Below are 26,953 nucleotides of genomic sequence, written 5' to 3' on the forward strand. Positions count from 1 at the left end.
TGGAGTTAGGTTTCTCTGGTTGTCGTACGACGATATTATCAAAACTTGAAATGCTTCAGTACGTTATCACAGGATAATAAGTTCGCAAATGGACCATGAAAAAAATATACTTTGAACCCTAATTACTTCTGAACACTAAACTTCTATAAATTTATCATATAGAATTGGAATGTTGGAACTTTTATTGATGGGTTTTAAGCATCTTTGTCACAGACCGGGACGGGGTAGGAGAGAGGATATGGGAAAGTAGTTGGCCAGGACTTAGTTACCAGCTTGCCATTTGACTTGTGTAAGTGAGGGAAAACCCTGGAAAAACCTCAGCCAGAATTGCCGGCCGCTGGACGCGAACCTGCCGAATGCGAAGATATCTCTCTAGCAACTAAGCTAGAGCCGCTTAGTTTGTCATGTAGAAGTTACATTAGTTGGGCAGGTTTGGCATGAAAATTTACTATGACTGAGACAAATTAGCTTTTTATAAGTCTTGCAGTAACATTTATCTTGCTCAGTGCCTACGTTTTCACAAAATTGCTCACAGCCTCTTCAGAGTTAAATTGATCGGGATCCAAAAAATCAATCACCATCTAAACTTTCTTCTGACAGCAGTCTAATTAGTTCGCACTTTCGTTCTTTAGCCATTGTGACTGGTAACTTTAAGCAATGATATAATTAGGTAGAACGCATAGCAATAAAACAATAAATGTCACTATTATTTCTCTTCCTTTATTAAATTTAGTTACGTTTCATTTGAATAAGACCCAATAACCCAATAACCCTTTTTCTCCAGCTACAGTCAGTGAAAGACGAAATGCACTCTACAACTGAGAGGTAGAAGTAGGAAACTACAAGAAACTGCGGCCTTCTAAACCATACGTAATGATCTCGGGTTCGAGAAACATATGGCACGTTAGACTTGGCGTCAGTACTGCTGGCAGGGGCGGACCCGGGGGGGGGGCGATCGGGGCGACAGGAGTATTCAAACAGGAGTAAAAATTTTTTGTTGCTCCATATACTTGCAGGAGCTTTTATTAAGTGTGCGTATATTGTAAGGAATATATATGTATTTTTTAAAATTTCGTATAATATAAAAATATCTTCATACTACTTCATACTTTCTTCTTGAATTCTACCCATTTCATATTGAATTTGTACTTTAACCCAAAGAGTGTGTTGTTAAAGTGTAGAATTATTTGAACTATCTGCAGTTTTAAATTTGCTTTAGCATACTGTATAGGTCTCTTGTATATTTCTGCATTTGCAGCGGATGCCAAATTTAGAATTAACCCAAAGGTGGATTTGCTTTGCCCAATGCCAGCTCTAAGTGAAGATAATATGAAAGGTAAACTCATTATTCACCACCTTTACCTTCCTTCTCGTCATTTTCGTGTGGAGTATGGATGCTACTGTATTGAAAGGACTATGTCAAGCTTATATCATTTGTGAACTGTCAGATATATAGATATATATATTATTCAATAGAGAGTATAAGAAGTACGAAGCAGGTGTTTCAATTGACTACTTGAAGTGTTCAAATCGTCTCTATCATCTGTATTGTGTTAAAAAGTATAGGCCGGTCCATTCACTAATGAAATATGGTTGGGATTGTAGGGTGTCAAATGAATTGATTGAGTGCCCTGCATGCTAAAGCTTTTCGCAGTTTTATTTCGTGTCATATTTCTTGTACCCGAGACAGTTTCGTCACAGTGACGATAGTATCGAATTTTCCGATAGAAAGAAGCGTATATCTCAAATACCTGGGTCCTTACGTTGTTCCGTGAAACGAGTTCCCTTTCTTTATTTCGGAGAATTTAGGATCTTATGGCTCCAAGCGACTTCAGACCTCCACAGCAGTAAAAGTGTCTTAAATTTGCAAAAGTGAGAAGGAATATTAGTTGCATTTACTGCCTGTGCAACAGTGTTGGGTAAGTTACTTGTAAAAATGTAACGCGTTACAAGTTACTTTACTTTCTCTTAAAATGTAACGCGTTAGTAATGCGTTACTTGCCCCAAAAAAGTAACTGTTACTTTTAGGTCCGAAACTTTAAATATGTGAAAAAAAATTATTACTTCAATTTTCCGTACTACTATTACTACGGCTATTATTATTATTATTATTATTATTATTATTATTATTATTATTATTATTATTATTATTATTATTATTATTATTATTATTATTATTATTATTATTATTGCACTTCTGAATCGCTTTATGTAAACGCAAGGACAAATTTTTACTTGATATATGAACATTTTCATATAATGTAACATTGATAAAATGCCATACTACGTTACTCGTAGGGATGGGCACGAGCGAGTTCGAGCGAGATTTCTTTGAAACTCGATTCGACTAGAAACATACATCTTTGAGCTTGACCCGAGAACTCGGCTCGAAAAATTTCCTCCAACTCGACTCGAATTGGGGTCGACATTCGAGTCGAGTCGAGCCAAATCTGGTGTGTAGTTTCGAGTACTCTCTTCAAGTATATTACATAGACAATATAATTATTATCAATGAAACTACTACTACCACAACTTATATTATTATTATTATTATTATTATTATTATTGTTGTTGTTATTATTATTATAACAACACTGTATGTAAACATGAAAAATAGGCGGTTTGTATTTGCATACTAAAAAACTAGTTAAATGAGAACCTCGGTAGTCGTGAAGTCTAGGAGTTAAGGACACTGTTCACTAGCTTCTGAATTTGGGTTGAGGGTCTAGGTTGAGTATTCGGGCTTGAGCCAAACACTGTTAAAAATTATAGAGCACTGGCCAAATATCTTCAAAACTGCTCAGTTCGGGTTTAGAATTGTCAACGACTCGATCAGCTCGGCTCACAGCTCACACTGTTAAAAATGGTTTCTTAAATTCGAGAAAAAAATCCTCGTATTTGGGAACATCTGTTTCTTACCTGTGCACCGAGTAATACATTCTTAAAAGTGAGATTTCGATTTTCTCAAATCATTTTGAAAAATAATGACTCAAATGCAAGGAATTATGTCTCATTTCTGAGGGTGCAAATGCTTTCTCAAATTTGAGAAAAAATGTATTTTTTCTTAAAATTGAGAAAGTAACATTTCAGGAAATGAGACGTATAACCACAATTTTGAGAAACACATTTCTCAAAAAGATTTGAGAAATATCTTCCTCAAAAACGAGAAACGGTGCACAGAAACGGGATTCGCAAATACGAGAAGATTTAAAAGGATATAAACAAAATATAAACATGCAAAAAAATTCAAACTATTAGTACAGCCAGAATTTATATTAAATAAACATTTATAGTTATTGATATTACTTAAAATATAACACATTTAAATCTTCACTTCAACTCAAGAAAATTCCACGAATACCACGACGACTTGTATTTTAGATGCGTTACCTATTCCTACTGCATCAGACAGTTGAACATTTTCCTTTTTATCACTGTCCACTTGCTCAAGACTTTTCTTTTTCATTCTCCCGTTTCCTCTAACATTATACCAACTTCTTGATAATTCAGATTCAAGAATTATCCGTCTACTTCAGAATAACGGCAACAATTTCTGCTGGTGTGTAACGTCCCAGGATTATGCTACGAAGCCCAGGGAGACGTTATGATGATAATGAGCGAAAATACTGTAATGAAGAAAGTTAGGTAATCCCGAGAAAACACACATAAGATGTTTACTCACACTGCCCACTTGACGGAGGTGGAATCAAACTAGGGACCCCATGCATCGGAGGCTAGTGCTACCACTGAGTCATCGCAGTTCAATATGCCTACTTCGCTACCATAAAAAAGTTGCGTACATGAGAAAACACCGTGTTTGTGGGCTTTTCCCGGATTCTCCAGTTTCCTCCTACAAGAAACGTACACAGGAATTTATTTCAGAGGGGTTCCAAGTTCAATACGAGGACAAATTGTATTAAAATATGTAAAATTGCCCCTAAAATTAGATAAAATTTACATAAAAGTAGCGATTTCGGGGAAGGTCCGGAGTTCCAGGACTCAGCCTCTACCTTCCACCTTCTTCATTACGGCAGGAGCATGCGACAGTTTCTGCCCCTCATAAATGTGCTGAAACTCCACTGCTAAGGATTCAATTCAGATTGGAAACAATGTCACAAACCCATGCAAAAACTGCCAAGAACGTATGTCCACATTTTCATTACACCATTATTATCCATCTCTATTAATTAAAAAAATAAATGAAATCTTTGAGTTTTACTTCCCACAGTTGTGTTGGGTAGGCTAAAGGAGACGATGATGATGAGAATGAAAAAGATAGTGGAATGAAGAAAGCGGGAAGAAATGGGAGAACTCAGAGAAAACCTATGCACACTGTGTTTATCCACCAGAAAACCCACTTGCCGCGAGCTGAGAATCCTGGGATCAAAGCAAGTACCTCATCGCATCACAGGTGAACGCTCTACCACTGAGCTACCGCAGCCTCTACGTTAAATTAAGAGGAAATGCGTACAGTACTATGCCACAAATAACCTGCAAACGTGTGTCATTAAAACGATTACTGGTGGTGAAAAAAAGGAGGCGCCAATCTATGCTCGGTAATCAATACAAAGTACCTTTGTATTACAATTCCATAATAATAAATCGTACGTTGTTTTGTAACGCTCTTTCTAACTACACAGATGACTTATGTATTCTTTGTTTCCGTACATAAGCTATTTTTTACATTATAACGCACGGCGAAGGATGTGAAACATTGACATGCCTCCCCGCTCTATTGTAATATAGAAAACAACGTGCCCTACGGGGCTCTAACCCGCCTTCACTTATTATTGCTGCACTCGTTATTATGTGAATTGAGTACTGAGCTTTGATACATAAAGGAGCCAACCTGACTGCTATAGCCTATATAAGCTGTGTGAGCGGGGGGGGGGGGGGGATCAGCGTTCTACACCCCAACGAACGTACCACAGTAACTTTTAGTCTATGGTTATATGTTTACAATTCACCCAAACTTACGTTCGAATGTTGATATGTGTGCTGCTCCTCGCCGCTGTCACATGACATGTATCCATACGCCACCTTAGCTGCATCACCTACTGCGTACACATATCCATTCGCACTCTGCTACAACTGAAATCCTTTATTTCGTTTCCTGAATAGTAATTGATCCAGTGACGTATTTACGATTTTGTTTCGGGGAGGGCTTTGCTAACTTTCTGGGGGGGGGCTTTGCCTGAAAATGTGAAAATTCGGCAAGATATTTCGTATACTTTACTATAGTAAGTAAAATTTCGGGGGGCTTAAGCCCGGACCCCCCCTAAGTACGCCACTGAATTGATCCCTAGCAATATTACTCCCTAGTAAAACATAGTAATATTATTTAGGTAAGATTGTTACCGTTATTTTTTAATCATCCATGATATTGCAAATCACGCACTATTTCATTCTCAATTTTAAGAAGTGAAAAAATCTCATAAATGGGAACCTGAAAATTTGCCTTGAGCTCACAAATGAAAACACATTTGGAAATAATGAGAAATTTTTCTTCAAATATGAGTAAACATTACTTATTTTATTTTGAACTTGCATTTTGTTTCATTTCTGAGGAAGGAAATTTTTAAGAGTGCATTCACTATCGACCCGAACCGAGAAGTGAGCCGAGCCAACAGCTCACCCAACGACTCGGCTAGAGCCCTCGGCTCAGTTGAGCCGAACCGAGCAGATAGCGCATCCCTACCAAGCCAGGTCGAGCCGATGGTTCACCCCAAGTGAGCCGGCTCGAGCCATCCTCTCAGTTGAGCCGAGCCGAGCTGAATTTGTTTTGAAAAATCTCTTGCGGTTTCGCTATCGAGACGAGACGAGATGCGACCAGTGTCCCCTCTCGTGAGCAACACTAAAAATATTACATATTACTGCTTAGCTTACATTTCTTATGGCTTTTGCTTTCCAGTGTAATTAGGCCATGATTTCAAGACGAGTTAAAACGAACGAGCCATTTATCAAACTCGATTGGACTCGACACTCGACGCGAAAAACTGAATCGGCTCGGAACTTGACGCGAGAATATTACCTCTGACTTGACTCAAAACTAGACTTATATTCGAGTCGAGTCGAGTTTTATCTTGACTCGTGCTCATCTTTATGCGTTAGAAAAAATGATTGCTTATTATTATTCTGATAAACTAATAACAACAATGTTGTTATGTAAAATTAAAATGCAGAATATAGAGAAACATTACACTACAACTAATAAAATAAGAACACATGAACTGGAGGTGAATCAAAAGTTGCCATTAACTTTAAAATCAATACATGCTTTTTAAAGCTAGTTTCAAACTCTATAATCAACGGGACTCTAGGATAAGCAAACTGGTCTGAAAGAACTCCAATATTACATACCATCATCAAACTATTTTCTAGTAATAAAGTAGGCCTGCTCATCAGAACAGTTTATTCATATTAACCCCTTACTGTATATCGTTAATTATGGCACCCTAGTTGTTGATATTTTCCGCCGGGGCACTTCAGACACTTTACTTTTAAACACTTTCCAGCATTATCCTCAGCTCTTAAGAAAAAAGTATTCTTTCAAATGTTCGAACGGTAAAATATTTTCGTTGTCCATCTTTATAAAAACAACACAAATCAAAGTAAAATAGACTACCGGTATCATTGCACTCCTAGTTCACTCACTGAATGTATTGATTTGGAGCTGTCAAAATCTACGACAAAATCTTCCAGGTGCTTACAATCAGTGCACGTGATTTCCCTGAGGCTGTCCTCATCTTCCAAAAAACAGCAAGTGGCACTACGAACTTATCTGTTTCTCTGTGTGTCGCTGAGTATCGGTCACTGACATACGTAGTTCATCCTCGATTGTTTCATTCTGAGAAATTCACTTACAGGAAAGAAACATTTGTTTACGAAAAAATACATATATTGTAGTTACTCATCCGAAATGTAACGCGAAAAAAGTAACGCAAACTAGGTACGTTACTTAAAAATTTGTAACGCGTTACCGTTACAGTTACTTTGGAAAAAATGTAACGCGTTACTAGGAAACGTTACTTAAAAAGTAACGCGTTACTTGCGTTACGTTACTTCCCAAGACTGCTGTGCAATTCCAAATAAAGGAAGTAATTGCTGACATATAATAGTGACAGCACACGTTTTTTTATAAAAATAAAAATATTAACCTTGTATTAAAGACAATTTGCACAGACATAGATTGGCAAGTTTTTATTATTTATTTATTTTTTGAAAATCATGTAATACTCAATAAAGTGTTGTGTTTGCCATTTTTCTGTGGAAGAACACTTGTTTTACTTTGTTTTTCCAATTAATGATGTGAAGTCACTCGAAGCCCTGCTGTCTTATTTGAATTTCTTCAGCATGAATAAATAAATATTGTTTCCAACAACCCAGACGAGTTCTATAGTATATATAATATGTTTTATCGTAAAATTCAACACCACCGTCACTGGAATGAAAATGCTTGAATGCAATGAAATATTGTACGAAATGAGACTTTGAAAACGTAGGGGAGCTCATTCAGAGAGCTATGTTTATGTGGCTACTTAATCGTCTTCGGCACCCTACAGTATTGGCAATGTTTTTTACCGTTGAGTATGGCTGGCCATATTCGTTGAAACAAACGTCTCTCTTTCAACGAAAGCAACTTCTCGCGATTTTGAACAGGCAGTATGGTTTTCACTGTTGCATTATTTGTTCCACATAATTTTCATTAAATTTGTCATGTATTACAATGTATATATGGGCAAAGCCAACTTACCGTTTGGTTACCATTGCACTAATACTTTTGGTATTGAGGAAATATGTTCATCAGAGATTCCTAATTTCAGTCAATTATATTTGCTGGATCACGCAATCACACTCTTTGGGTCAACTACAATAAAATAGGTGTTTTGCGACAAACTACTCACAGTTACGTTACAGTCAATGTCCAAACAGAAACCTTCATTGAGTCATGAGGTGACCACAGTGTATCACCATTGGGTGAATCCCACACCTCTATTGGGTCACAGTGTGCCCCAACAAGGGTCTATACTGGGTCACTGGATGACCCAAATACGTCACTATTGGGTCATAACTTACTCGTATTCTCTCTTGGGTACCAGAGTGCCCCAACAGGGGCTCACGTTGGGTCACGAGATGACCAAACGATGTCCCTATTGGGTCACAAATAAACCTTTAGTGGATCAACGTTGGGTCAGAGGCGGACAAATGGAATCACTATTGAGTCAAACTATGGTCCCTTGTTGAGTCATTTTGTACCTAAAAGAGTCACTGTTGGGTCTTACAATGAACCTGTGTTGGGTCAGCACGAATGAACACATTTCGTCAATATTGAGTCAGCAAGTGACTACTTTTGGTCACAAGTCACTACACATGTTGGGCCACACATAACCCAAGAAGTTGTCATTTGGTGGTCACGTGAGTAGTGTTGGGTCAACTATGGAACCAACTAACGGTTTAACATTAACGACATGTTGGGTTAAATTCCGTAACGATGCATGTAACCCTGACTTTTTAACTCATTATTTCGTCATGTTTTAACTCTATTGTGGTCAATTTTACCTCGCTGTTGGGTTATTTGCACTCCTTCCCTTTTCCAAGCGACCCCACAATGTGGTCGTTTCTTACCCCACGCTTGTTCACTTTTAACTACACGTTTAGTCAAACGCATAACCGGGTTAATGGAATTTACACTTTGTTGGGTCATATTGTATACCAATTTGGGTTCAAAGTATTAACCGGTTATGCGATTTCACACCAATTGGGTCGTTGGGTTCAATTTCTACATTTAACTACACGTTTAGTTGAAATTATTTCAACCCAATTTAACTAAACGCTTTGACCCTATTTGGGTCGGAGCAGTTTTAGCCACCTGGTTGGGTTAAAAAACGCACCAATAGGGTCATTTTCAATCCAATTATTTTTCTCAGTGTACAGGAAATATTTGTGAGTATTTTTATGACAACTTTATTGAATAATAAATAAAATATATTTCTCCTCTTTCTTACCTTCTAATACATATTCTAAACAATTCTTTCCACATCTGTGTTTTCTTACGTTCGCACGTCATGTAATAAATATATTTAGTTGACGAAAACTAGTCATCTAGACCACTTTCTCTACACCTAGATAGTTATCGTAAATTAATTACATGGTAAAGTTTCTACCTTGGTATATCTACATTTCATATACATCACTTTATTTCACGCAACGATGTTTTTGACTTTGTTTCCTCATATCATTACAAAGGCTGTGTTTCCATTTCTCATTGTGGGTATATCTTTTTCAAATTCGACCCGAGGCATCACGAATTATTTATCATCGTTACTTACTTCCTTTAGTCATTAGCATCTCGACTACCTTCATGTAAGTATTTAAGATTGCTTTTTTCAGTAGGCTAAGACTTACTTGTTAAGTAGAAGAGAGTATTTGAAGTTAATTAGAACAATCGATGTCTGCTATATATGTTTCTGGAAATAATGATATAAAAACCAACTAATAATATTAGCTAACAAGATAACTTACCTAGGGTAGTCTCTAACATTTTCACAGAATGTTGACCCATTTGCACAGCGTGGTCCACCTCTGCCCACACGAGGAAGAAAACGTTGACCTGGCACTCGCCTCATTGTTGCACATATCGTTAAAAGCTGAAAGAAGGAAATAAAGTATGAGATCAATTTGCTGCTAGATATGTAAAACAAATGTTTGCAGTACAAAGGAAATAATGTAAACGAAATTATGTTGTTATGTTGTAATATCCCGGACAAGTTTCTATTTGTAAAGAGTAACAAGTGCTTTTATTTAAAAACAGTATCGCGTGCATTTACTACAAGTCACTACGAGATGCAGGCGACAGAACATCAGCGTCACTACGTTACTCATTACGTAATGGAGGAAGAACACCAGCGCCACTGCCATGATGGAGCAGCTATAAACTTCAGAGCATCATCACTACGAGCATCAGTCATTCCTTGGTGGATCAAGTTTACTCCTTTAGCTTGCAGTGGAGTTCTGAAAGTACCTAAACGGAACCCAAACTTTTTAGCTTGCTGTGGACCTCTTAAAGTCTTCCTTTCCCACTTAGCTTGCAGCGGAGCTCTGTTGGGAATTCTAAACCGTTTCACAGCCTGCAGCGGAGTTTTGAGAAATTCCTTATCATTACCCGGCTTGCAGTGGAATTCTTGGATCTCCTTTTCCTCCTTTGTTTGTAGTGGACCTCTGCGCGACCCTAACCTCTTTCCCTTCCAGTAGAGCACTGAGAATTCTACCTCATCTCACAAGCTTGCCCAGGAGCTTTGTGAGGAATCCTTCCCTAGGCTCTCTGGTCTTGGGATACCGGCTTAACCTAATCATTAGAGAACTTACTACTTTAATGAAATTGTGTTGTACAGTGTTATATCTGGAAGTTTTATAATAAAATCGGCAGTGAGAGAAAACGAATTCCGTGTATAATTGCTCTACCAGAACAGAAGAACTTCACAATATAAAACAATTTTAAGAAATTTCTGTAAGTAGATAAAAAATATTTCAGATTATTGTTGTTCATTTTACAAATATTAGGAATATCGAAGATTCATTTCCTGTTACTTTTTCCGTTAGATTTCTGATTTCGGGAATGTAAAAATTACAAAATTGTAACTCAGAATTAGGAATACAATTTGAAACGTGTTTGACCGACGAACATAAAACGAATTATTTTATGCTTTTAAGGTGCTAAAATACATATTTAATTGAATGTTTTCATCCAATACTTGGTGTGCTTTTTGTATTTTAACAATTTCAGTCATAGCTTTTGATTTCGAGCTTAGCGTCTCATTTAACACTGTGGTTATATGAGGCGTGGGCTTACAGCTAATGTGGATTCTGAAACACCTAAGTTCCAATTAGGAATCAAAACCAGTGCTCCTGAGTCAAAGGTACGTCCGCTAACCATACATCCACTAGAGCTGTCGAAATCGGTTTTTGAAGAAAACGAAAACCGATTTTTGAAAAAAGTGAAATCCATAAAATCAAAATGTCGGTTTTGAAAACCGAGAACTGCTTTTCCGGTTTCGGTTTTGAAAACCACTTTTGCGGTTTCTGTTTCGAAAGCCGCATTTGCGGTTTTCGGTTTTCAGAAGACCGGTTTTCTCAAAAACCGAAAACCGCAAGTGCCACAAAAATTCGACAGCACTTATAGAAATACAAAAGATATCAGTCTAAGTGGATGACATTTTAAATTGAGATTCATGAGTTGCATGTGTAGTGATCTTCAATAGGGATATACCTTATTTTCTATTTAGCTGTGACTTTTACAACCAACGAACTATCCCTTTCGCACAGTGTTGCACATATTACCAAAATAGTGTTGGAGAGAAAAAAACACTTATAAATCAATACAATTGTCTCGATTGATAGATGCTTTCACAGTTAAAAAGTGTAATTAAAAACAGCAAACATTGTTTCTGCTTTGAAACGGACAAACTTAGTTTCGCTTATAAAACCGCAAACGCGGTTTCGGGCGGCTTTCGCTTTCGAAAAGAGCTTTGGCGGTTTCCGTTTGGAAATCCGCTTTTGCGGTTTCGGCTTCGAAAACTGCATTTGCGGTTGCGGTTTCGGTTCTGGAAACCAATTTTGCGGCTTCGGTTTTGAAAACCGTTTTCAGAAAACCGGTTTTCTCAAAAAGCGAAAACCGCAAATGTCACAAAAATTCGATAGCACTAACAGCCACAAGGGAGCTCTACCATAATTTTTGAATCGATGAATGGAAAATAAGTATTAGGGGTATCCTTGACCTGTTTTCAAAGCTGAATTTAGAATATTTCTGTTCTTGTTTTCAGAACATTTAAAAAGTAAATTTGAAAATATAATTTCAGTTACGTATTATAGAACTATCTTTGACGTAGTTCATTTAGTTATTGGAATTGGGAAGAACAGCAAATTTGTCACCAGCTACTACATTGAACAGATATAAATTAAAAAGTCTACACTGAATTTCACGACTTTTTATTAGAACGTTATACTTTCGAACGACGAAAGGAGAGAAGAAAATATGGTGATACGTGAAAAATGTCAAGTTTCCTAGCCAACGCGTACTGAAAAAGTGATTTTTCGGTATTTGTCCGTCCGTTCGTCCTGATGTATATATTAGATTGGGCCGAAAAAATCGAAAGTTGATGAATCGACTTCCTTTTTTATTATTTTTTATTTTATATTTTTAAGGGTTAAGCCGGTCAAAGAGTTACGCCCTTTCTTCGGGTCGAGGATTAGAGGTATATGGAAATTTCTTTATTTATAGGGGGCATTGAGACATTGGAGCATTCTTTTATTTTATTTTATTTCATTCTTAGTTGTGGGCGTTTTTTTAAAAATATATCCTTGGAGACATCAATTTGCAGTAGGTAGGTTTCATTGATTATTCACTATTGCGGTAACTGGAGGCTCGGCTATTGGTATGTTATGAAAGATGAGATGAAGTGCAAGTGGACGTCACAAAACACAAGAGTAAGGTTAGTATGGACGAGTAAATGGTTATTTTCTGCCCTGGGGCGTCACAGGGCTGTTGAAGACAGATGGAGCCCGCTGCTAGCAACATTGATGGAACACTAGTGCAGAGATGGATAAATGCATGGACTAAGATGAGGTGGATTTTAAATAGCAAAGTCGGCCTTTTGAGGGTCATTGTCGTCTAAAGTGAGTGAGCTAGAGTGAGAAGATGTAGAGGACGACATCTTAGTGACGTGGGGGCGTATTATGGATTATGTCCTGTTGAAAGGTGTCTACGAATATCGGATTTCCTTCTGCAATGACTTTTGTAATATATTTAGTACGAAGTGTTTCTAAGTGCGGAAGTAAGGTTGGAAAGTTGATTCGGCGATAGAGGTCGGCAGTCGGTGCTGGTAGTTTGATACGATAAGCAAGCCGGAGAGCATGTCTTTCGGAAATGACAAGTCTATTATATAGTTCATCAGGGGCAGAGATCCAGCAGATATTTCCATGTGTGAGAGCAGGTCGGAGGAATACGTTATAGGTCGTAATGACGGTGTCGGTATGTAAGCCCCAGGTTGTGCGCACTAGCCGTCGGAGGAGGTTTAAGTGGTTCGTTGCCTGTGATCGAATCTTCTGTAGGTGGGGTTTCCAACTGAGTTTAGAATCAAAGATGATCCCAAGATAGGTAACTTGTGATGATGGGCAGATGAAAGTACCATTTACATGAATGTGAAAAAGTGAAGGATTGCGATGGATTCGTGAGCGGCAACGAGGTGGGAGAAAAATAAGAGCTTGTCTTTTGAGAGAATTGATGGTGAGGCGATATTTTGAACACCAGGAGGTAAAGGCGTCAATTGCCTGCTGAAGTGTTCTATTTATGTTTTGAACAGTATTAGATGTGGCAAGAAAAGCGATATCATCTGCATATTGGTATACTGAGACATTTGGCGGGAGAGGGGGCATATCGGCGACATATAAAATATATAGAAGAGGTGAAAGGACTTATTCCTGAGGGAAGCCACAGTGAAGAAAGATCGGATAGGAAAGGGATTGGTTGATATTAATATAAGTCATAGAATTGGAAAGGAAATAAAGTATACATCGGATGTATGAGATAGGAAGATTGAAAGAGTGAGGTTTTGCGATGAGGTCGGCATGCCAGACTTTGTAAAAAGCCTTCTCCAGTTCGAATAGTAACAGACAAGATGGTTTTGAAGTATTGTAATGATTTGTTATAGCAGTGGTGAGGCGCAGAAGCTGGTCAGAAAGACAAATATGTGGGCGAAAGCCGGCTTGATGTAGAGAGATGAGATTATGGTCGGAAAGATGAGTATGCAGACGGCTGACTAGAATGCGTTCAAAGATTTTGCTAAGGAATGATGTTAGTTGGATTGGTCGGTATGAGTGCAGTAGGAGGTTTGTTTGGTTTGATGAAAAGGAGAGTTTTTGAGATTTTCCATTGGGGAGGGTAAAATCCAGTGCGAAGAATGAAGTTGTAGATGGTTGCGAGAAGTGGAAAGACGATGGGAGGAGATGATCTGATGAGTTTATAGGTTATGTGATCAAAGCCCGGAGCCGTGTTTCGTTTTGATCGGATGGTGGAAGAGATATCTTCAGGAGTTATGAGATTGTTAAGAGGTGAAGCGGTAAGTTGGTGTTGAAGTTTGTGTTGGAGTTGGGGAGCGTGCGGATTTGCAAGATGTTCCACACGGCGGGTGAGAGTTGGATGAAGTGGTTGTACGGTTGGAGGAAAATGTCTTGAAAGAAAGAGGCGAAAGCATTTGCTTTGTCGGTATCGGTTTGAAGAGAGTTGTTATGTGAGATGATAGAGTATGAAGTATGACGGTTTTTGCCAGTTAACTGATGAAATTTTTGCCAGAATTTAGTAGGGTGCGAGGTAGTGGATAGAGTGTTGCAGGCTGAGATCCAACGTTTTCGTTTATAAGCATCTAGGTAATTGTGCGGCATGCGATTCCACCTACGATGGTGTTCTAATGATATAGGATTACGTGTACGTTGGAAGTCACGGAAAGAGCGTCTAGAAGCATCAACGATATACTGATATTGTGGAGGTATTGGAGATTTGTGCGGACGACGTGTACCAATAGGGATGTTGTTTTGGGTGGATGTGTCAAGGGATATTGTGATTTGGTCGAAAGGTTACAGAGTTCTTCTTCACTAGTGGGCTCCTGTAAATTTTGTAATGAAGTTGTGAGGTCGGTTTGAAAATTAGCCCAGTTTGCATGAGTGTAATCAAAGAAGTGAATTGGCGGGGGTTGTGTTTTGAGGTGTGTGGTGATAATAAGATCAAGGAGTATCGGAGCATGATCACTGCCGAAAGGTGGTAGAGCTCGGAGATTGTAAATAGTCAGAGAAGGAGTACTGATAACTATGTCGGGAGAAGTATTGCTTACTGGGCGTGATGGCGATATTAGATGATGGGGATGATGGGGCTGGAATATTAGAAACATAGTTTTGAAAATGTTATTTCTATGTCTGTGGGCGACTATGAATATTGATGTCTGCTATGATTATACAATGTCTGAACGTATTGTCGATGTATTGGAAAAATTCGTAGGGAATAGGGTGGCCTGGTCTGACATATACGGTGCAAAGAGTAATGATTTTTGTCTGAAGATACAATGTGACTATGGAATATTCTGGGAGATCATGTGGTTTTGGGAAAGTATGAGTGCGCACAGGAATAGTATGATAGGTTCCAATTGCTGTGTCACCATTCGCTCGTTGATAAGGTCTAGGACAGTCATGACGTTGTAATTGAAAATGAGGATGCGGAAAAGCCTGTACTTTTTCCTCTCGGAGAAGTTGTTCAAAAACTGCTTTGTGAGTGACAAGAGATCGAATTAAGGAAGAGGAAGGTGACTGCCATGGTGATTGATAACATGAGAAAGGTTGTTTGGATGGGTTTTGTATTTACAGAGATGGCCATTCTGGATCTAGTTTGGTAGATGTTATGGGAAAGTGTGCATGTGGACCAGTATAAGTGGCAGAAAGTTGTAGGACAATGTGATCGACCTGCATGAGAATGTGTGGGCACGGAGCAAGTCTTCTGCCATAATGGGTTCTCGTAAGAAATTAGCAGGTGGTGTAGCGGAATTGGTCGTGCGTATTGGAACGGAGAGTTCAGGTTTATCAGTTGGTGGAGCAGGTTTTCGATGACATTTGTAGCTATAGGTTGGGTGCTGTTGATGGCAGGTAATGCATAGAGGTGCTGTTTTGAGGTTTGGACAGTTGATAGTCGCATGGTTCTCATTGCAGTGTCCACAGCGAGGTGAGTTTGGACAGTTTTTAGTCAAGTGAGAAGCATATGTTTGACATCGTTTCCAGCGGATAGGAAGTGGTGGTGAAGTGCGGGATGGGTCTAGTCTGTGTCGTCTGCGATAGATATAGGCACCATTTTGAAGCAGATCGTCTTTTGTTTCTTTGGATGCTGAGAGGATTCGAATAAGATAGGTGGGGCCTGATTGACACTTGATACGAATGCATTTATGTATTTCATAACATTCAAGTCGTAATTCATCAAGGATTTCCTCGTCAGAATAGGCCGGTGGAACGCTCTTATTACTACTGAGAAAATGGGCTGACGTCTAGGTGGTGGTGGTTGCTGCTTTTTTCTGGTTGATGAGAGAGCTTGAATGTTGGCTTTGTCGCCAAAAATGTGAAAGCCTGTTTTGTTTCGGATTGTAGTAGCGAAGTTTTGGTCTAGAGATATGATGATGATTCCGTTTCGAGTGAAGAGTATTTCTGATACATTGGCTCTTGGATAGTATTTCATCAGTTGGATTAGGATATGTTTTGGATTTGAGTATTTGGTGTCAGCATTGGTCAGAAGAAAATTGAAAATTGGTGGAGGTTGGTTTGAAGCAATGTCCATATTTTGATCATCTATGTCACTATCGGATGCTTGACTGCAAGGAGATCGTGATCGAGTTTCATTCTTCTTACTTTGTGACTGTAGTGTATCACCTGATCGCTTTTGAGGATTGGGACCCGTTTTGGGTTTGGCCCCCTTGCACTCCATCGAGTTCAGAGGGGACACACGGATCTTGAAGACTGTACTATGGCCGAATCCAGTACGTGTTAGATGTAAGCAGAATGAGAAGAAAATAACAACGATCAAACACAGATGTCCGAATGAGGTGAGATGATCGCTGATGATGATGGGTTTCACCCTCCAGCACTGAAAAGTACTGTCAACCCCAGTTAGAGCGTATGTGTGCTAGTCTCAATTGTGCGTATGCTACACAATGTCCTCGATGGCACGTTAACACTTCCCAGCTAGGCTAGGCTTGGTACAAAATTAAGCTTGTGACTTATGGTACGTCAAGCTGGTGAGAAAGTTCAACGACTTCCGATAGTGCGGTAACTTTGCCTCATGACCTCAAAACAACATTTGCGAGAATTCAACGAAATCGGTTAATATCTTCTCAGAGCTGCCAAAAATTTGAAAATTATTCAAAACACGTTTATTAAATTTTTTATTTCATAAAAGTTTTACATTAAACAACTTCCGACAGCAATTAAAATCCACTTTTAATAGTCTTTAGCAACAGTGAAAAATTTCAGTTATATCAATGAATATCTTTAGGTTCCTCATAACTGACAAAAAATGACAAAATTTAACCCAAATCCTACTTATTTGAAAATCTTTATATTTTAATTATGTTCGTAAAACAAATCCTGATTTTTTTACATAACTTGCCAATTGTTCAGTTGGCAACACTGTACCTAGTAAAGAGTAAACTAGTTGGTACTGGTAATTGTTAGCGAGCACTTGAGAAGAGTGTTGTACGTACAAATCAGAAACAATCAATACGTGGTGTTCAATGTGAGGTTAAAGTTTAGATTTTATTTTGGTGCAGTTAGATATTAATTATTAAATCAACATTAAAAATGAAATGAAATGAAATCTTTGAGTTTTACGTCCCACGGTTATGCCGGTTAGGCTAAAGGAGACGGTGATGATGAGTAATGAATGAAATGGTGGAATGAAGAAAGTGGGAGGAAACGGGAGAACCCCGAGAAAACCCCCACACACGGTGTTTGTCCACCACAAAGTTCACTTGGCATGGGCTGGGATCGAACCCGGGACCCAAAGCACCAGAGGTGAACGCTCTACCACTGAGCCACCGCGGCCCCTAAATCAACATTAAAATAAAACGTGTTGATCTGTTCTATTTTCTTTGAACGCACGCCAAGAAATTGAGGTAATAAGTGTTGTTATTTTAGTACAGTTAGAAATTAAAGTTAACTTCGAAATTGCCTCCTGCAAGCCAGTAGACAAGAACGAGTCCGTAACCTCTAGGCCAAAGTCAAGCAAAGTATTGCGGAGCGAAATGGAGTGTCCGATAATCGGACCGCCAAAGGACTTGAATTCTTGCCAACTTCCAACTATCCTCGATGAACTCTGATGTTGCTTAGAAGAGAGGTTCAACATTATAAATGCTGCAAGCAATATGAAGAACCCAAGTTTTTATGCTATTGCCGAAACAGTTGCGGTAAAAGTTGAGAAATTGTACCAAAAGTGTTCCATCCCATTTGTTAGTTACGACTAGGGATGGCCAGATCCGGATATTTTTGGATCCGGATATCCGGACACTGGATCCGGATCCGAAATTTCGGATATTGGTTCCAGACCTGAAAAACCGGATCTTGGATCCGGATTCGAAACTCCGTGTCAGAAAATTCGGGTGTTCCGAATCAGCAAAATTTTCGAAATTATTGACAAAGTGATTTTCATTCCTATGCTTAAAATAAGATTTTAAGACACTTTTGGTATCTGATCGTGTGACAGCCTTGCGTTCTGTTCATTCTGTTGATATTTGGTTTTCGTGCCTTAATATGTCATAATTACTCCAAATTTGATTGAGTAAAACTGTCGACTTAGGTGAGAGCAATCTCATTGTCAGATTCGATTCTAGTGGAAATACTTGACCGAAAAGGTAGTAAATCTTTTTTAAAGCGGTCGTCCTGATGGAAATTTGTCCTTTGTTTTCTGTAACACTAGTCAAATGCTGGGATGAAACCTTAGTCTCAAGCCCAAGCTTCTCCATTAGACTCAGGCTGCTTACTTTTCTAATTCTTTCTGAGTTATTGTGGTCACTGAATGAGGCCATTTCCTAGTCGTGATGGGCTAGGCCATTGCTAATAGAACAGCCCATAAAATATAGATCAGATCAAATTAACGAGCAACTTCCTTTTCTTGCTCTTGAGTTTTTTTTCTTTCTTTAAAAATACGTTTCCCTGTGACCGTACCACTCCAGTTAGAATTAAGAATTGTAGTAGAGATGAAGTTCTAAATGGCAATTAATGTATCAAAATCAATGTATTAATGTACTGAATGTGTATACAAAATACCGTATGAAGCCTCGAGCAGCAACACGTGTCTTTGTAATTAGTAACCCACTAATATTTACTCTGCATAGGTTGTATAAGGAGCTATATAATTTATGTAAACACATAGGCGGATGCAGGGGGAGGGCGAAAAGTCGTTCGCCTCTACCCAGCGCCACAATTAACAGTGTACTTTAGTAGTAATTTGTGGCAATTTCAGATCATCTAAGTAATTTTTCACTGCTAGCATCCCCAACCGCCCCCTAAGAATCCAACCGCCCCCTAAGAATCCATCCGCCCCCTCCAGGAGTCCGTTCTGGATTCGCCCCTGCGCAAACATAATATACAAGTCATTTAAGAGTACATTTTGGTAGCTTTTTAAAATTTTTATCTTAAAGGATTGTCATTTCTCGTGGCTACTTATGCAATTTTCTCCACAGGCATACATGCAATTTCCAGTCATTACGCAAATACATTTATATAATTATTAGACCTCGGCTAGTTGGGGGCTTCGCCACTAGACCCCCGTTACTATGGCCTCGCACCACAAAAGCCTCTAATCATAATCAATTTAAAAGAAACGTCTGGGGATTTGCCCTTAGACCCTCTGATATCTCATTTGATCGGCCTATGACCTCGTACCTCGTAAACCTACAACCATACCGAATCTCAGGTCAAATATCAAATTATATGTAATAACATTCCGGTATCCCGAGACATACCGAATTTCAGTGCGAGTACATGGGGGCTTTCCGCCAGCCCACACATTTGCTCGATCTAGGGCCTCGCACATCATACGCCTGCAAACATACCGAATTTTTAAGGGTGCGCGGTGGCTCAGTGGTACAGCGTTCACCTCCCGTGCTTGGAGTCCCTGGTTCGATCTCTGCTCGCGCCGTGTGGACTTTGTGGTGGACAAACACCGTGCTCGTGGGTTTTCCCGTTTCCTCCCACTTTCTTCATTTCATTTATTTCTCATAATCACCGTCTCCTTTAGCCTAACCGGCATAAGCGTGGGACGTAAAACTCAAGGAATTCATTTCATAACGAATTTTTGTTCAAATAACAAGCTTCATTTCTCTAATATTCCAGGATTCCGAGATATAAAAGTCTTTTCTCCCCGCCCCTTTTCTCCGCGCCCCTTTTCTTCCCCTCTAAGACATACATCAAAAAACGCTTAAGTACATACCTAATTATTTCAAATGTGAAGTCCAAATACCAAATTCTATGCTCCTAACCTTCAGAGGTTCCCAGATATCGACATGTTATTATAATAATTACAATCCCCACCCTCTTTCCTTTCCATCTCTTTTCTTTTCCTTTTTACTAAAACGTCAAAAAACACTGAAACACATGTCAAATTATTTAATGAGAAATGCAAATACCAAATTTCAAGTCTCTAACCTTAAAGGATAGAACATATTAATACAATAATTGTAATCTCCACTTAATTTTCTTCTCGCCCTTTTTCTTCCCTTCTGGGCCACATATAAAAAAAAAAAACGTTGAAATACGTATCTAATTATTTTAAGTGAGAAGTCCAAATACCAAATTCCATGTTTCTAACCCTTTAAGTTTCCGAGATATAGGCATATTATTATACTAATTGCAATAATTGCAATTACCACCCGTTCTTTTACTTTCTACATCTTCCCTGCCCCTTCTAATTTAAATATCAAAAAGCACTTTAACAAGTATCAAATTATTTTCAATGAGAAACCCAAATACCAAATTTGAAGTATCTAACGTCAAGAATCATCAATATTTTGAACCCCATTTCCCCCCTTCCTCGTCGAATTTCCCAAAGTCCTTCCTTAGCGGTATCCTACGACACAAAGCCTATAAACTGTCCACATTTCAAGTTTGTAGCTTAAGCGATTTGGCCTGTACGGTGATCTGTCACTCACTCACTCAAGTCACTCAGGACTTTGCCCTTTTTATATAGAGAGATTTAAGATTTTATGGGAAAGCCATGGATTTTGTCCTAAGGCCGCCAGTGTCTTAGAAATGTAATAGCTTTGCTATAAACTTTAAGCAATCAACTGACTGATCTGCGTCTATATGTATTATGTAAAATGCCGCTTATGATATTTATTTTTGCTCGTAATAAAAAAATAGAAATAATGACGAAAATTCAAAAACATCCATGATTTTAACGTAATGCTGCAGGAGTTCAGATCATTGAATTATTCATAAGAGCCGACTGTATAAGATACACTACATTAAATTCCAATGTGGCACAAAGAAAATATGCAGCATTACTATGCAGTTTTTCAACGTTATAACTCATTCTGAAAATATTATCATAGGTCTCACAAACAATGGAGTTTTAATCCTAACTCGATTAATATATAACAAAAGGCAGATCTATACAACTACTGACTTGAGATGAAAGTGGCATACTTGTAGTACGTTTAAAGATATACTAAAGACTAAATGATGAGGTGTGCGCAACAGTGGTCTAACCCCGAAAAATGTGAAAATGAGATTTTCATGTAATCTTTTGTCATTTAAATTGAATTGTCTTCCCACTGAGTTAGATAAAATTCACCTAGTAAATTTTATACATATGGATATTTTATTTCTGGGTCTCAATCTAAGGCCTAAAATATTCAAATCAGGAGTCCGAATCTGAACTTCGAAATTTCGGGTGTGGATCCAGGAACCGAATATCCGGATCCAATATTCGAAACTTTGGATCCGGATCCAAGATCCGAAATTCCGGATCTGGATTTAAGATCCGAAATTTCGGATCCGGATCCAAGATTCGAAATTTCGGATCCGGATCTTATAGGATCCGGATATCCGAGATCCGGATCCGTCTGGCCCTAGTTACGACAGAGTTTCAAGATGATTAAAGTCTTCCACGTGAAGTATCAGGCACTAAAGAACAACTACAAACGTTATAATGAGAAACCGGAATATGCCGCTAAACTGGATGAATTCATCAGGGAAGCTGGGGGAAAACTTTTTGACAAAGCTGCTTGCAAGTGCAAGGATTTCAAAACCTGCACTTGTGCAAAAATGAAAAAGGTTCCTCCACTTGAGCAACCCTTCCTTTTGGACCAGAGGACTGCGAGGAAAGGGAAGATTGGCTCCGTATACAGGAATGAAACTAAAATGATTCAGCGTAGAGAAGACAGAAGGATCCGTGATTCCATAAGGAAAGAGAGGACTCTCCGAATGGAAGCTACCGATCAGCCGGACTTCGACTGTGAAACTATGCACGTGCAGGAAGACGATTCAGATTCAGAGGAGAGGAAGGTAATGGATCTGTCTGAGGCACTAACAGTAAGCGAGCAAACTGACGACCAGCCCTGCTCTTCTGCCAGCACCGCTACAATCATCCGCCGGAATAGTCCCACAATACAAAACATATCGTCATCGACATCACAAATTTGCTTCCATCTGGCGAAAACAGCTTTGGCTAGCGACAGGTTCGGCGTTTCGGACCGTGCCACGGCAGCTATTGCTACAATTGTTCTGCAAGATCTAAAGCTCGTGAAATCAGGTGAAACAGTACTTGTAATCGATAAGAATAAGATTAGAAGAGAGAAGATGAAAGTGGGAGGTTCGCTTCAAGCTGGAAACGACACCAAAGTGTAAGGTCTTTACTTTGACGGAAGGAAAGACAAAACTATATACATTGAGAAAGAAGAGTCTAAGTCATATCGGAGGAGCAAGACTGAAGAGCACATTTCTCTTATCGAGGAGCCAGGATCGAAGCATGTTGGCCACGTTACACCTTCATCTGGCTCAGCTGATAGCATTTTCAGAAGCATAACTGCTTACATGGCGGATATTGGGGACGATCTGCAACACATTATCGCTGTAGGTTGTGATGGTACGACTATTAACACAGGTTTGAAAGGTGGGATCATTCGCCGCCTGGAAGAGAAGCTTAACAGACCCCTTCAGTGGCTGATATGCCTTCTGCACCTAAACGAGCTTCCGTGGAGGTATTTGTTTGAGCACTTGGATGGTGCAACCAGAGGTCCACGATTTTATGGGGCTGAGATTAATCAGCAACTGGAGGGATGTCAGAGCCTGGGAGTAACGACCTTCGAAGCCATAGATTGCGAGCTACCTAATGTCAATGCGAATGACCTTAGCTCTGACCAAAAGTACCTGCTAGAAATTTCTCAAGCAGTGAAATCCGAAGTTTGCAGTGAGGATTTGTATAGGCGTTTTCCAGGGCACCTGTCACATTCTCGATGGTTTACGACAGCCAACTGCATTCTCCGTTTATACATAGCAACAGAGAATCCAACACCTCAGTTGAAGACACTGGCAGAGTTCGTCATGAAGTGCTACGTACCCAAATGGTTCACAATCAAGTGCAATCTTTCAATCAAAGACGGAGTCCGTAATCTCTGGAACATCATTCAGACCAATAGATATTTGCCAATGAACCTGAAGAACGTAGTGGATAAGGTCATCTCCCGAAACGTGTTCTTTGCTCATCCGGAAAACATTGTCCTTTCCATGGTGACCGACAATAGGGCGCACATTCGTGAGTTGGGTCTTAGAAGAATTCTGAAAGCAAGGGAGCAAGAGGAGAGTGTCATCAGAGTGTTTGAGGTTCCTAAAATCAATTTTGATGGAAGAGATTATGTGGATATTATTGACCGGATGAACTGCAAATTTACCTCGCTTCCTGTCATGCAGATTGTGGAGACAGGCTTTATCAAGTCATTGATCCAAAATAAGGAAACAGTTGTGGACTGGGAATTTTCAGCCTTTCCGTGCCACACCCAGGCCATTGAGCGTTGTGTGAAGGTGGTCACAGAAGCGTTCCAAATGGTATGTGGTTCCCAGAGAAGGGACGGATTCATTCGTGCAAAACTGTCTAGTCAGGCGGCAATTCCGAAGTTTGATCACAAATCTGATTACGGTGCAAACTAATAACTAATGCACAATGAGCGTTAAGAACTGAATTGTCAAATAAGTGGGTTTTGGTGATTTTTTTGTTTTGTTTTTGGGCAGTTCTGAGGAACCTAAAGATATTTATTGACGTAGCTGAATTTTTTACTGCTGCTAAAGACTATTAAAAGTAAATTTATTATGCTGTCGGAAGTTAATTTAATGTAAAACTTTTAAGAAATAAAATTAGTACCACAAACAGTATTTTCAAAATTTGTCACACAAATTGGGTTTTTCGTAAAATTTTGTCATTTTTTGGCAGTTCTGAGGAACCTAAAGATATTCATTGATATAGCTGAACTTTTTACTGTTGCTCAAGACTATTAGAAGTGAATTTTAATTGCTGCCGGAAGTTGTTTAATGTAAAACGTTTATGAAACAAAAAAAAAAAAACATGTTTTGAATATTTTTCAAATTTTTGGCAGCTCTGAGAAGATATTAACCGATTTCGTTGAAAACTCGCAGACGTTGTTTTGAGGTCATGAGGCAAGTTTACCGCACTATCGGAAGTCGATAAATCACTTAGCCCATCTAACATATTCTTTCCGTAGTTAACTATCATGTCTCGTTCCTAAAAGAGGGCGTAACCCTCTGAAAGGCAGCTAGCCCGTCAGGCTAGCCTCTAAAAAAAAAAAGGAAGTCGATTCATCAACTTTCGATTTTTTCGGACCACCCTAGTATATACGCCTGAAGGCCATACCGCTCAGTGTATTGAAACCAAGTTTTAAACGTAAGGTTTTATATTATTCTACAGAAGAGTTTTCCGTATTTCCTTTCTACACCTAAAAATAAGAGTAGTTTATTTCAAGGATGAAAATCAAAATCTGCGATTTCTCAAAAACGGCTCAACGATTTCATATATCCATTCTCCATTAACAACTCCATACAGTAGTGTGAGTCACTTCTCTGAGAAAAACGATAAGGGAAGTTTTTGGGGGACATATTTCCCAAAATCGATGGCGACATAGTTTATATTTCATAAATGCATATTTCTTGGAATTACTCCTTACGAATAAATTCATGAGAGGAAGCTTACTCTTGGAAATGAGTTCCTTTTCAGAGTACTTCCTCAATAATAATAATAATAATAATAATAATAATAATAATAATAATAATAATAATAATAATAATAATAATAATAATAATAATAATAATCAGGGAATTGTGTTCCCATTTTATAAAGAAATATTTCATTAATATTACTATAATATTGCATAAGTAATGACATGAGAATATTCACAAGAGATAATTTACCTTTGGGGTGAGTTTTGTGAAATACGACTTCTGCGATTTTGTTATCTTGTATAGAGATATTTCAGTAATAATTCTAACATATGACATAAGTTATTTTCTTATGGAAAATCTGTAAGAGGTAGTTTGCTTTTGGGTGTGAGTTGTCTTTGGGTGAAATTTTCCTAAACTTTCCTTATAATTTTGTTCGTATTTCACAAGAAAAGTTTTCAAGAACTGCAGCACAGCATGATTTAGTTTAAGAAACTGGAACGATAAAGTTTATCACAGAGGTACGTACTTTTATTTCTTGTAAATAGTTAGTGAACAATATGGTCGTTTTTGAGACTGCTTTATTTTTAATACTACTATTTGTAGGTGCTATCTAAATTTTTGACATTCTTTATTATATTTGGTTATTTACTGAAATTCGAAAAGCAGTAGGGAGTATAGACAACACTCTTGCTAAACTTTTGCAAATTTTTCCTGCTTTCCTATTGGTGATGTGTATATAATAAATGTAAATTGTTCCAATTTAGCTATTGACTAGTTTGTTTCTGTAAATAGCCGTTAGTCTTTCAGTTTCGCTCAAGTCTTCAAATAGAGAGATGTAATTTATGTTCTTTCAAACAGTTTTGTAGTTAGAACATGTTGAAAATCGTAAAAATCCAGTACAATTGTGATAAGTTGTTTTATTAAGATTTCCTTATTTTGTAATTTCGTTTTAAAATTTTGTCCATTTCATCTTTATAATTTATGTAGATTGCGTACGTTATTATAGGTAGTGTAATAACAAAACACATTCCACGCTGTCGTGTACTAGGGATGGCCATATCCGGATAATTTTTTATTCGGATATCGGATAGAAACTTGTTCGGATTTGCAATATCCGGCTGACGGATAACAAAACGGATGACGGATAACGGATAATATCCGGATAGCGGATACCGGCTAATATCCGAATAACGGATAAGATCCGGTGGCGGATTAAGGATGACGGATAATATCCGGATGACGGATAACGGATAATGGATTTATCCGGATGATGGATAAAATTTAGATAACGGATAATATATGGATAGTACAACATTCGGATAGCGGATAATATACAGATGAAGGATAAAGGATAATATCCAAATAACGTATATGGTTTTAAAAAGATTATATACGAGAGGGACATATCAGTCTATTTTGCTCATGAAGTTATTAAAAGATGATCATCGGGCGTGATTTTTACCTTTGAAAGGCATTGCTTCTTAAAATGTTTCCTAGTAAATTCTAATTTTCTTATGTTGTTGTTGTGTGGCACGGTGGCTCAGTGATAGAGAGCTTCCTCTAGTGCGTGGGGTTCTTATTGTTTCGATCCCCGACCAAGTAAGTTTGTGGTGGACAAGATTGTGTCCGTGGGTTTTCTCAGGGTACTCCCGTTTTGTCCCACTTTTCATTCCACCAGTTCTTCTATTATCATTCACTTGCTTTAATCATTGTCTCCCTTAGAATAACGAGCATAATCGTGCGAAGTTAAACTCAAAGATTTCATTTATTTTTTTTTCTTTTGTTGTTCTGAGATTTTGACAAAGAAAATGGAAAGTATCCCGCATGTGCATGTTTCGCACGAGTAGACTATATATAGTTTTATTTTAATTAAACTTTTAAAACTTGTATCTTCCCACTCAATCAACATTTGTGTGTGGCCGTTCAACCCCGTAAACCTTATCCAAGTATTACGAACTTTCGTATCTTTCTCCAACTTTCCGTAACAACCCCATTTTTGGGTCTACATTCCCCAGTAATAAGAATTTTAAAATCATTCCACTCCAGTATAAAATATGTAAAAATTATTCGATTTCGATAAAACATTATATCAAATATTTTAGGGCGTCAACATAATTCCGATCGGTTTATTGCAAAGGCAAGTGGATAAAAATCAAAGTAGGTAATCTCCCCTCAAATTTAGAAGCTTTCTCATTTAAATTAT

General features: G+C 38.3%; 1 protein-coding gene across 1 annotated transcript in view; it reads right to left on the minus strand.

Annotated features, from left to right (window-relative positions):
- Positions 1-26,953, minus strand: part of LOC145667209 (protein spaetzle-like) — a 127,261-nt gene that overhangs the window by 79,949 nt on the left and 20,359 nt on the right. Inside the window, exon 2 of the mRNA XM_081734902.1 lies at positions 9,523-9,647. Within this exon, the coding sequence (XP_081591028.1) occupies positions 9,523-9,647 (125 nt within the window). The remainder of the gene's footprint in view (positions 1-9,522; positions 9,648-26,953) is intronic.

This window comes from Thermobia domestica, chromosome 1 (genome assembly GCF_964235325.1).
Source record: "Thermobia domestica chromosome 1, izTheDome1.hap1.1, whole genome shotgun sequence".
NCBI lineage: Eukaryota > Metazoa > Arthropoda > Insecta > Zygentoma > Lepismatidae > Thermobia > Thermobia domestica.